The sequence below is a fragment of the Pagrus major genome, chromosome 8 (assembly GCF_040436345.1).
Source record: "Pagrus major chromosome 8, Pma_NU_1.0".
In the NCBI taxonomy this organism is placed as follows: Eukaryota; Metazoa; Chordata; class Actinopteri; order Spariformes; family Sparidae; genus Pagrus; species Pagrus major.
In genome coordinates, this window is record NC_133222.1 from 4,692,489 (window position 1) to 4,705,397 (window position 12,909).

The following is a 12,909-nucleotide window of genomic DNA, read 5'->3' on the forward strand; positions in this document are numbered from 1 at the left end:
CCATCTGTTAGGATATGCCTGTGTGATGCTGAAGACGCTCGCCACCCTCCATCCTGCTCCTTCTTTTTAAACGTAGACGTGGATGCGGAGCGGCACTTCACCCCGTCCCACCCCTTTAATCACGCTGATGAAAGGACGGAGATTTGCAGCCGTGTGTTTTTTCCGTCATGCGGTCACTCTCAATCTCCTGATTGATTGATTCGACCGCTCACACTTGTTGACTGTGCATCTCGCAGCCACTCTGCACGGCACAGAAATGCTTCCTCAATCAAATGAAATTGGGCCAAAGTAGTGGAGCCAGCTTTTTGCTTTGATCCAACCGGGGAACCACCCTGAATTGCTTCATAGTCATCTGGCGAGAGTCGGCTTTCTGCTCAAGTTTTGTGTGATGTCTAAATATCTGTGGCAGCATTACAGTGGCAGCCTGCTGGGACTCCTAGTCACGCATTAAAAAGATGGCATATGTGTGTGTGTGTGTGTGTCTGTACAGTTGTTCGATCATCCAGTATGAAAAGAAAGAGATCCCAGATCATTAAATCGCTGAGACAACCTCCTACGGCTTGACACTGAGCTGCTGTTCATGTGTGAATTTGTGTACAGCTGTGTATCCATGCATCTGCACGTGGAGCTGCATCTGTAACCTCTGCTGTCTGCTGCCTGTGTCTTACTCTGTAGAGGTTTTTTCTCTTTTATATGACTGTATGTAACACTTCACTGCCAGAGCAGTGCAAGTTTGACATGCAAGTAATCAGAGAGTCATCTCTCATCGTATATGAGCATGCACACACATGGGGTGTGTGTGTGTGTTTGTGTGTGTGTGTGCGTATGTGTGGGAGGAAACGATACCCCAAGGCAGACTGGTTTCACCATCTGTCCTTGCTGTGTCCTGTGATTTCCCTGTGTAATTCAGACAAATGTCAGACCATGAGCTGGGGATGAGCTCTGACAAACTGCTCCAGACGTTCTCAGTTCACATTCCCCTCCCGATGCCCCTGACGAGCGCTCTGTCACCTTTTCTTTTTTTATTCAGGACAGTGAGAACATTTGATACTTCATGCTGCACTCACATGTTTCAGAGAGAATTTATTTCTCCCGCTTGCGACATACATTCCAGCAAATAAATATATCTACTGAAACCAGTGCAAATGTCAATCTTGCAGTGAGCTCCTGTAGCTGAAGCACTGAAGCATCACCAAAATAGGAAATGTGATGCCGTTGTTACTGCATCTACTGACCTGTTTCCTCTCTCTGTGTATGTTGTCAGTTTAAGGGCCAGGCCAACCTGCATGTGTTCGAGGACTGGTGTGGCTCCTCTGTCGCCCAACTCAGAAAGAACCTGCACTTCCCTCTCTACCCTCATGTAAGTATCACAGAGCAGACAAAGTGACCCTCTGTCTGTTACATACATAGCTTCAGTCTGAGGTCTCATTTCTTGCTGGCGACTGTCACCTGTCAACTGTTACTAATTGCCTAATCAAGCCAATGTTAGCTTCACGACTTTTGAGGCTGCTGGGGTTTAATTGAAGACGTGATCTCTGTCTGACTTGAAGTCTTTCAGACTAAAAACAGGAACCTTGGAAAAGGGTCTTAGAAAATGCACTTAACTGGCTACATGCATATCGTGCTAAAAGACTGAGGCTGTTGCCGTCTCGCCCACGTAAAAGCATCCACACCATGATTAATTTAGAGGACACCGGAATAAAAGTAACAGCATTGCTGTTGTATGGCATTGCAGAGCTAGTTAGTCTTAGTGTTGCAAGTATGATAAGATAAAATGTAAGATCAGACTCATATTCATGCTGTTTGGCTGCTTAGCGTACATCCTTGGAAAAGCCAGACAGTGGCTAGTTTGTATGTTTCACCATAAAACATTAATAACAAGTCTGGCTGGGGTTCCTGATGTGTAAACTACAGCATATCTAATTAGGAGCCAGACAGAGCTGCTAACATTAGCATGCATCCTAATGTAGTGGTAGCATCCAGGACTAGAAAGCTACATAGTGGATGTGCTGTCTCATTTTTCATAAACTGTAACTGCAAATGTTGTTTGAAATGGGATGTAATGCTGCGTCAATGCTTTTGGTGATGAGCTAATTAGCCAGACGTGCTAATTTTGCACCTTACATTAGAGCAGTCAACAAACACTACATTAAATCATCATCTTACACGTCTGCTTTTGCATTTTTGGTTTCAGAAAGGCTTAAAGAAGACACTCAGTGTTACTCTTACGATCTTCCTCCTACTCACACTTATTTCTGTTTTCTCGCTGCAGACCAGAACCACAGTGAAGAAGCTGGCAGTGGCGCCGAAGTGGAAAAACTATGGCCTGAGAATATTTGGCTTCCTTCACCCTTACAGAGACGGTAACTCACTCATCTCATTAGCGAAACCCTCCTCTGTGGCCAAGGTCCTTAGAGCATGTGTCCTTCACAAGAGTAGACAATTTCCACAGCCCTCTTAATCCAACCACTTGAGAGCCGCTAATATAGTGGATATTCACATTTTTATTAAGGCCGAATGCCAGAGATCTCACGGCTAAATCTCACTGCGGTGCCTTCTCAGCCCCAACCTTGAGTCCTGTTGCTATGGGAACTGAAAAAAGCCTTCACACCAGAGGGGCCCTTACATAAATTGCAGAATATGAACTTATTAATTAGATTACCATTTGTTTCATTCTCGTGTAGCTTTTTCGCTGGTGGTATGGCTCGCTCCAGCTGATGGCTCAAAGGTCATGCTATCTACAGGATTGTGACAAGCAGCATAACACCTGCCCTTCACCTCACACTGCCGCGCACAACATTAGATCGATTGAGTGTTAAATCACATCATCATTATCCTTCAAGTGCATATTATATGTTAATTTTTTGTTTTCACTATCTATTTGTAGTTTAAAATGTGACTCTTTGGAGAATTCACACACTGTAATAGAATATATATACTTATTTACAATTACTTTTACTAATACTGTTCAATACTGTCTGCTCGGACATGTTAAAACAAAAGAAAACAAACAGAAAAATACAAGTTAAGAGCAACAAAATGACGATGGAATGAACTGAACACCTGTACAACAGAAAAAACTCACAGTTTACATGTTCGAAAAGGAGCAGGGAGAAGTATACGCTTATTAAATCCTACTCCTTCTCCCCTTGAATTAAAAATCTGACCTAATAACCTGTATAAAAAATATTAACTTCTCATTTATCTCGTGATCTATCTATCTCATGAACAGCAGAACGACTGTACTAAACATAGAACACCTTTTTATTTCACCTTAGATTAAGCCTTTAAAAATTAAAATGACTTAATTTATCATCTTAGTCTTTACACTATTTCTTACTTTTCACAACATAAAGAGTCTCAGGCAACAGCTTGAGACATGAATCAGTTAAAGGGTAAAGTAGCTTCAAGCAGCTCCTGTTCCTTTCACCTTTAATACATGAAGATATCATTAATTACAAACTCTTACTGGCTGCTCAGTTATTCTTCAAACTCCTCGTGGTTTGGATCTCTGTGTTCATTTCTCACTCACTCAGTTATTGCATATGAATTGGAGATTAAGTTGCAGTAACACTTTTTGATATCATCCTCGGCTAAATGTGTCATCTCTTACCACTGCCAGAAGCGGTCCGGGCATCGGATTCTTAGGTTCATTTTTACACCTAAGAATCTTTTTATGAGGTCATGTCCTGTCTGATTACACTCTGATTATATTTAACTGGGATCGTACCTGTCTACTTCCACTAACGCACACTTTGATCATGTTTTTCCCCTTCAGGCGATTTCCAGTTCTCGGTATCGTCTGATGATAACTCCGAGTTCTGGCTGAGTCCTGATGAGAGCCCTCTCAACGCCAGACTGCTGGTCTATGTAGGACAGGTAAGCACTCTTTTACAACATCTGAATCTCAGAGAGAGTCGTTTAAACCCTCAGCAAATTCATTAAGCACACGTTTCCAAGACTCTGAATACATTCGCTGGTTTTACCTAATGTTGCTTGGAAACAAGCTTTTGCAGCAGGAAGATAGTGAATCACCTGGGGCCAAAATAGTTTCAAACTCCTCAATGTCATGACTTAAATAGCAAAAAAACACTTTGTATAATATATACCTCTGGGAAAGAAGCACTTTCACAGTGAAATATGTGCAGGGAAGCCAAACCCTTATCATTAGACTTCACAGTGACTTATCTGATATGATATTCAGGCTAAGGGTGACTCACAGCTCTGAATGGCAACTAATGGATTCTCTTCCTTTCATCGATAAGGACGCACTCAATGACTGAAATATGTTCGCTAGAAATGTATTTATTAATGACATTGTAAGGCTGTTGGACTAATTCTGCTAAGATCTGACAGTCATGATGCGACAGTCAACATTATAAGCCTTGTATGCTCCGCCTCGGAGAACCAGCAGGGACACTAAGCGGTTTTACAGTGTTCGTCTTTAGTAATCACCCGCTCACCTCATGTCACCATCCCAACGCTCAGGCTATCACTCACCTCCAACACAGCTCAGAATACAAGAGACTGAAATCTCCTATAGCACACCCTGTAAAAAAATAGTTTCCTTTCTCCATCTATCCTTGAACTACCCTACACCCGCTATTGAATAAAAGTCAAGCTGTGCCGCTCCTGCCTTCACTAATAAAGTGTTCTCGGTGAAACCTTCTTAAATTTTAAAGAAGGAAAAAGATGCATGAGGTTGCACAGTGTTAAAACCGCGCCGTGCAGTGTGAGTGCTCTGGACAAATGTGTGTTAAGAGCAAAGGTTCAGCTATGGAGCCATCTGTATTCCAACAGGATGTGAGATGCCATCAGGTTCCATGGGAGCTGAGATTAATTAGCCGGCAGCGAATATTGATGTGACATTTAGCAGCGGAGAAATATCATCTAGGTGATAGCAGGGGAGCAGAGCTGTGGCCAGGGATCATTCATTCTGCCGCCGGCTGATGGACAGGCCTCGCTGCCTCCCCTGTCTTCAGAGACACGTCGTGGTTCACAGATAAAAATCTGACTCTCGGCTCCCCGTCCCTCATTATCTGACCCATCTGTCTGCATGAAGTTCAGAAGGAAAAAGTCTAACAAGAAAATAAAGAGAAATTCTGGAGAAAATAGGGGACTGGGAATATAGGACCCTGACAGAGCACATATTAAAAACTAGGGAACGTAGGACATTTGTAAATATAGGACCCTGAAAATTTAGGACTCTGAGAGTGAACATAATTAGAACTGGGGAAAATAGGACCCCAGAAACATAGCACCCTGTGAGTGCACATATTAAAAACTGCAGAAGATAGCACCCTGGAAACATCGGACCTGGGCAACGTTACAGGAGAGGGTATCCAAGTTTCATAAGTCATATTTGATCCCTCACATCGGGTTTGTGTGGAAAACCTTGTGTGGAGAAACTTTTGCAGAGATAATGCGGAAACTTTTAAATCATTGGACTGTATGCCTATGCCGCTGTCTGATGATTTGGGCAGTCTCTTATCTTTACTCACACTAAGGGCCTGGCTGTAATTTCCTGCTCAATTCATAACCTGACTCACTGCTCTAAAAATACACTCGGTATTCTAAAGGATTGCGACTTTATGTCAGTGGTCACAGCGGTGTCATCCTCGATGGTGAACTGGCTATATATGGAATGTGCTGCCACGAGACATTTGGCTGTGATAGGACGAGATGCAGGGAGCTGAAGCGTTACCGCAATGTTTCTGTGGAGACCCCTGTCAGCATTTTCCTGGCGAGCTTTTTCGAATGATGTACCGGATGTGACTGATACATCCTGATTCCCCCTGCAGGACATCTTAATGAAAAGATTACATCATCTAGCAATGCCACTTCTGTCTCTCCAGCACACGTATATACAAAAACACACATACGGTACATGTAAAGATAGAAAAGTTTAATCCTACTTACAAAATTGACCTTGAGTCATGGTCAGTTCCTCTGTTCCTTTCACGTTAGTCTGGCCAGTGTGTCCAAGGAAGGGGGGGGGGTTTCTAATAAGACCTCTCTCCTCCTCAGTCCTGCTGGGACATAATCTGTGCGCATACGAATGTACCTAATGCGAGCGACGATCATCCATTGTCCCGTCGTGGCATTAATCATATTTTTTGCCCACAGCTAATCTGTAATGAGATTTTCCCCTCAATCAGAATGTCCAGACAGCTCCCGCAGAGCTTCCCACTGAACCAGACCGGGGCCTGTCTGATATTGAGAGAGCCTTAGGAGTAGCATTATGCGCGTGTGTGTGTGTGCAGGTTTGTGTGTGTGCGTTCATGCACCGATGCAGCGCTCACCGTGACTGATGTACGTCACACGGGCTGTGATGCTTATGTTGTGTTGCTCAGACACAAAAAGACAAATAGACAGTGACACACAGGAAACTAGGCCTAGGGAGGTGGAATCAATATGAGACTTGATAGCAACAGTAGCTGCTCATTCTCAGTCTGGTAAGACTTTGTCAGAAGTAATGGATTACTTCATATGTGAAATGATACACCATCTTAAAAATTCACTGCTAACCAACAGAAGGAAGAGTGAAAGGTATAAAAAATGATGCTTGAGCTGCTTCACTTTTTAGTATCCTCGTATTGTGCACGCTGGCTCACTGTCACCCTGTCATGTCTTACTGGGACAACCTTAGTTAATGAGCTTAGTAACACCTGTGCTTTACCCACTATGACAAGTCAAAATGTTTGCTGTGAGGCCTATTCTGGTGTTTTTCACATACTTGACTGCCAGGCGGCAGCCTCTGTGCAAAAATAGTAAAATAGCATTTTGGATTGAAAACCATGACAAGCGTATAATCACTTTCATTCTTTGTTGAAGTTCCAAGCCGAAATTTGCAACCTCCATGCACCCAGTAATCCATTTGGAAAGACATAAATTAAAAAAAAGAAAACAAACAGGGAGGAAAATGGATGCCCCCAAGATTAAAATATTAAACCTGCTTGAGATAGGCAATCCATCACGGCAGGCAGCATGTCTGTGTTTGCTTTTATTCCTGCAGTTACATTAGTGTGTGCACAATGTTTGATTCAAGCTACTCCAACAGCTGTCCAACCACCCACTGATAATGTAACTTTGACAACAATTAAAACAGACATGAGGATAATTGTGATAGATTACAAACCTCCAGCCAGTTTGAAGTATCTGCAGTGGAGGAAGAGCTTTGAAGGAGGGAAAAACATCATTTAAAACCATGTGATTCATTCAAATAGACTTGTCTCATGAACTGTGAGTGTGGTCCCACCTGAGGGAGCAGAGATTTACTGCTTAATGAGACAAGTGTGCCCAGAGGTCGCAACTGTTGTCAACTATGGCTCTAAGTGCAGCTGTTTCACATCAAGTTGATTGCAATTAGACCAGTGACAACAGACTCTGTTGTCTATACTGAGGTCAAAGGCTGTTTTTTTTTCTTTCTGGAGCCTCCAAGTTGGTTAAAGAAGAACCTAAACACTCACATTCACACTCTGATGGCGGAGGCTGCCATGCAAGGTGTTCACCTGCTCATCGGGAGCGATACAGCACCTCGACAAATCGAGTTCAAGGAGACTTCGACATGCAGCCGGGGGATCCGGGGGTCGAACCACCAACCTCCTGATGAGTAGATAACCTGCTTTGTGGATGAGTCATAGCTGCCAAATAATAGAAGAATATTTTAGTTTTTAACACCTGGCTGAAAAAAACAAAATAAATATCGACGACCTTGGAATGAGACTCAACAATCTCTCTCAGTAAACCTCAACAATGAGCTAGAACGCACAGCAAGATGCTCGTTAATGCCTAAATGTCATGTAGCATTAATAATTAATGACACCTGATTACACCTGAACTTCCCTGTCATGACAGCTCCCAATGTGCCAAAACAGTTTCAGTCCCTAAATGAATCAGAGCAGATCAAATCCTTCATTTATACCTTATTTATGTTTTTGGCTTCGTCATACAGATGTTGTATATGTTATATCTTGACACACATATTAGTTTTTTCATCTTTCTTATCATTACTTCATCACAGAGACCTCTGCCCTTTCACTTGATTGATTAAGCAAGTTAGAGGCTTTCCACGTTACAATCAGGCTTTCTCAATGAGGAAATGTTTACAAGCTATGGCAAGAAAAACACAAGTGTACCTTTAAAGCATTAATAATGGGCAACCATGTGCAACGTCAGGGTCATGGCACTGATGCAGCTAGGTGGAGTTTGGCGTTTATTCCCCTGAACTTCTCTCTGAATGTCAGGTTTCTTGTCCTGGTTTTGCACCTACGAACAGTTTGCAGTCCCGACCCCTCCCAAATTTATACATCTTACCTCATGGCCTGTGTGTCCTCATGTCCTCGTGCACAAGGCGAGACGAAATAAGAGAAAGAAAACAGCACTCTGAAGTTACATGACAGGTCAGCTGTTTCGCTTTTATGTCTTTCTTCTCATACGGAGACAAAAACAGAGTTTATGGAAGAACGGGTTGATAGAGAGAGGAGTAAAGTCTCCATAGCTCTATTACATTATTTCTTATATTTCGTGACCCTGTTTTGAGTTTCGCTTTTCAGTGTTTCAGGGCCAGTGGCCACCTGAAATGAGTTTTCTCAAGGTACCTACATATGTGGGTGAGGTGCACACAAAGACACAGTGTGTGTGTGTGTGTGTGTGTGTGTGTGTATATGCGTGTGTGTGTGAGAGAGAGAAGAAAGAAGAAAGAGGTTATGTTAGAGTAAGGCTGGTGTATGTCTGGGTTGTTCGTCTGCTTTAGGTCTAAGAAATTTGGTCTCAAGGTCCCTGCCTTATTTCTCCAAGGAGACCAGGTAGAAGCAAAATAAGACAATGTGTCAGTTAAAGGGTTTGTTTTAGGATGTGATATGTTTGTGATATGTGTGTGTGTGTGTGTGTGTGTGTGTGTCTGTGTGTGTTGCCCATCATGACTCCCTGGCTGCTTGCCCTACAATTTACCTCCCACCTGCTTTGCTGCCCTCGATAAGCAATGACTCACCATTTAGTGGGAAACATGTCTTTGTGCATATGTGCGCATGTGTGTGAGGTGCGTGCGTGTGTGTGTGTGTGTGCGCGTATACTCGTGTCTATACCGCACGCACACGCGTACCTTTGGAGAACAGCTGCCACTTTCGGGAAACTGAGGTACAACGCTGTTATTTGTCCTTGTAACAGCGCCTTTGATCCTGCCTCTGCTCATGTACAGCCGAGTAACCATCTGACAAGAAGAGAAATGAAAAAAATAAAATCTTTTAATTTTGGAAAATGGCTCGCTCCTTGGCATTTATGTTTTTCCTCCTTTGTGTGAAACTACATGTTATAAAAACTTCACTGAACCTGATCATTCAAAACACTGAAGGAGACTGAGATACTGAGAGATTCAGGCGAGGGGAAATGGATTGACACGGAAGAAAAGGTCATGAACGACTGAATGAGTTCAGAACCTTATAAAACATCACATGCATGCATACAAAAGTCGTTATAGATGTAGCCTCTTCAATTTAACTGGCGAGAGGTCGAATTTTCTTTGATTAAAATCCATCTCGACACGATATTTATCTGCTCTTTCACTCTAAAGTGAGATGACATCACCTCTTTTTGCTTTCGCCGTGCTTTCATTCCTCCTCTAAATTTTCACATGCTTTGAAAACAAACTAAACTTTTGTGTTTTTTTTGCCTGTACAAAGATTTCTTTTCACTTATTATAAAATAAAACATTTTTGCTGTATTGAGAGTCAGCAGTAGATAACAGGGCTTGCTGAGATGAATATTTTTGCAGTGCTGCCTCTGCTGTGTGATCACTCTCTTTTTTTTTTCTTTATCTAAGCTCCTTCTGAGAAAACTGTTTGCTCACAGTGAGAATACAAACATGTAAGTTCAGTAACCGGAGACATTTGCAACAGTATTGTCTTGCGAGTTTCCCATTTATATTCAGTGCAAAGTTTTAAGTTGCAGATTTTTTTCGCTCTGCTTTGGAAGATTTTTAAAGTTCTGCTGAGATGCCTCCTCCGTTCGGCCATGATTCGTCAAAGTCATTTAACTTTCACTGAAGGCTCTTAATAAACCAACAGCACTTTGCAGCGACACACATTTTATTTTAATAATAATTCTTGTGTGGGAGACAGCTTAAATGAGATCCCACTGCACCACTTTATGCAGTTGTTGCTGTCAGAAATCAGGGTGAGCCGAACAAAACATAATGAAAACTTAAAGCAGTCTAGGAGTTAAACGAGTTAACGGTTTTCATTTATTTATGAGAAAAAAAACAAAAGCGTTGCCGTACACGCTCCATACTACACAAGAATAGTGAAACACAAGTATTGTTTTCCAAACAATCATAACAATAAGAGGCGTAGACAATACAAAAAGGAGGCAGTGGGGGTGTTGAGCCTGATGTGGATAATTAACGAGTGCAGCATCTACAGGTTTGCAGTACTGGTGTCTTAATGAGCTGACTGGTCTCTGAAAGCAACATTTTGCAGTAATCACAAGGCAGTTTTTAGCACAGCAGCATCGAAAACCAAGCCATTATTGTTTTACTATTATAAACCCCGGATTCAAAAAACGTCCTGATGCTGTGTGGAATAAAAACAATGCAATCATTAACAGATGAACTGTTAGCAGCAGTTTTACGATATGTTCCTGAGCCCATGTAATATTGGTTCTACAATCATGTTCCTGTGGACGGTGGCCCTTTCATACCCAACTGTGACATGATCAGCTGTTACCAATGAACCTGTTTACCTGTGAAATGTTGTTAACAGGTGATTTTTAAGCGTTCCAGTCTTTTGTTGCCCCTTTGATATTCAGAATAAATATATATATATGTACAAACATAAATGAAGTTGATGAGGTAGAACATTAAATGTATGGGTTTTGTACTGTTTTGTCAAAGTATATGCCAGAAAGAATAAGCAAGTTATCACATTCTGCTTTATTTATGTTTCACCCAACCTTTTATGAAACTTGAAGCTACTGAGGGACGGACAAGTAAAATGGGTAGCTAGGTTAGCAAATGCAAGTTAGCATGCTGGCGTACCAATAGGTCAACTGCGCTTGTGTGGTTTGAAAGTTGACCGACAGTGAGTGGAAACTTCCAGTGGAAAAATTCAGTCTGTTTACAGGTGAGGGGGGAATAAAAAAGGTGCACAGAGCTTTTTGTGGCTCCAGAGGGAGCTGTATGACATTTGCCTCAAGTGATGTCTCTTGGCTCAGCGTTGGTTTGGACTGGAGACGAACTTGAAAATAGAGAAATGATGCCAGAAGTGAGCTTACCAGCAGTGTAGCCTGCTCATCATCCCTGTTTGAGGCTAGCAGATAGAAGCTACACTGCTGGTGCAACATATCCTTTAAAACTTAGATTTCATCTTGAAAGGCGACCCGAGACCGAATTAGCGTCACAGCGTTTATGAGTGAGCACGCTCTCCACTCAACTTCTATCAACTTCAAATAACTGTAATTGAAAATCAACACAAAGCAGTTTCCAGCAATTGAATGTCAATACACATTGAAATGTATATTGGCTTGAAGAAAAGTTTTCATCTTTAATGTGAATCAACTTTAAGCTGACTGAGCTTAATCTACCACCTTCCTCACTTTTTCATTTAAATATTCTCTCCCAGCGATTTTAACTCCTACCAGTCTCCTGCCTTCTTCTGTTGCCGGAGGAGGAGTACGCGAGGAAACTGTTGGTGTGGAAATGTACTACGGCAGCAGCGTGCTGTCGGGGCTTCACAGTGAAGGCACAGTAGCACACATTGTGTCCTCGTCCACTCCAGCCAACTGCTTCACAGAGACTCTCAGAGGCTTACAAGACTGCCAGGGGCCTGGTTGATTTTGGACGGACATTACTGCCTGTTTTTTTGAGGTTTTCTTCTCCCGTAGTGGCTCTCTTCTCATGCCAGCAAATGCATTCAGAGATGCCATTATATAATTGCCTTCGTACGAGTGTGTGCGTGTGATTATTTTGTAGGTGTGCGTTGCCGTCTGTGCCGCTCTCTCTCTGAAACACTGTGGTACCCAGCAGCTATTTACAAGCTGAAAGGCCCTTGTGATCCATTAGCATCACACCCCACAATGTTTTCTGACCAGTTTTCAAACCCTGACGTGCGGCCAGCATAAACAATTAAAAGCAAGCCCACTGTGATCTTAGCCTTATTCTTTCATTATGGATCAGCGGCAGCGGGGGCCCTAATTAGTCGCGTTGGCTTGCTGAGGAAATGAATGGGCACTGATTCGGCTGAAATGGGGGCCCCAGGGGTCCTGATGAGCCGGCTTCTTAGAGCTGGTATTGGCAGGGAATGGCTGTTTCCGATTTTCTTTCTATTTATAGGCATTAGCTCTCATCTGTTTGCTCAATTTGCCTGTCAGAGCTCGCCCTCCTGATTGACTGTCCCTGTTGCTTCGGGGCACATTATTGTGTTTTTCCAATTATTCTTCATTTGCTGTGCTATCATAACCAAAGACGATCTCATGATCTCGCCTCCTTTTCAAACAATCAATCTGCTCTCTGAATTTCTTTGTAATCCTACTTGTTTACAGACAGGGCCCGTCCAGTTTAGTCATATTCAGTGTCTAAAAATCAGAAAATCAATGTTTTTTCTCACAAAGTTGATTTCTAAAAAGGGATTTTTTTCTTCAGTTGTGCTTCAACATGTCTCTCGCTGCTCCCTCTCCCCCTCTCTTCCTCTCCCACTGGCTCTCTCTGATCTGTGCCTCCTGTCTTGTGTGTTGCAGCTGGGTACAGAGTGGACCGCTCCAGGCGAGTTCAGCAAGTTCAGGTCCCAGTCCTCCAAGTCTGTGCAGTAAGTACCTGTGACAACCACACACGTTTCTTTAACGGCACAGTTATTTCACTCTCGAGCTGCTTGCAGAGAGCAGGAGGAAGCCCTGCTCACATCTTGAAGTGAGCTTGAC

The 12,909-nt window shown here is 42.7% G+C and overlaps 1 protein-coding gene across 1 annotated transcript in view; it reads left to right on the plus strand.

The window, feature by feature from the left end:
* b4galnt4a (beta-1,4-N-acetyl-galactosaminyl transferase 4a) overlaps positions 1-12,909 on the plus strand; it is a 135,003-nt gene that overhangs the window by 81,358 nt on the left and 40,736 nt on the right. Inside the window, exons 4-7 of the mRNA XM_073472674.1 lie at positions 1,265-1,360; positions 2,273-2,363; positions 3,779-3,879; positions 12,730-12,797. Coding sequence (XP_073328775.1) covers positions 1,265-1,360; positions 2,273-2,363; positions 3,779-3,879; positions 12,730-12,797 — 356 coding nt within the window. The remainder of the gene's footprint in view (positions 1-1,264; positions 1,361-2,272; positions 2,364-3,778; positions 3,880-12,729; positions 12,798-12,909) is intronic.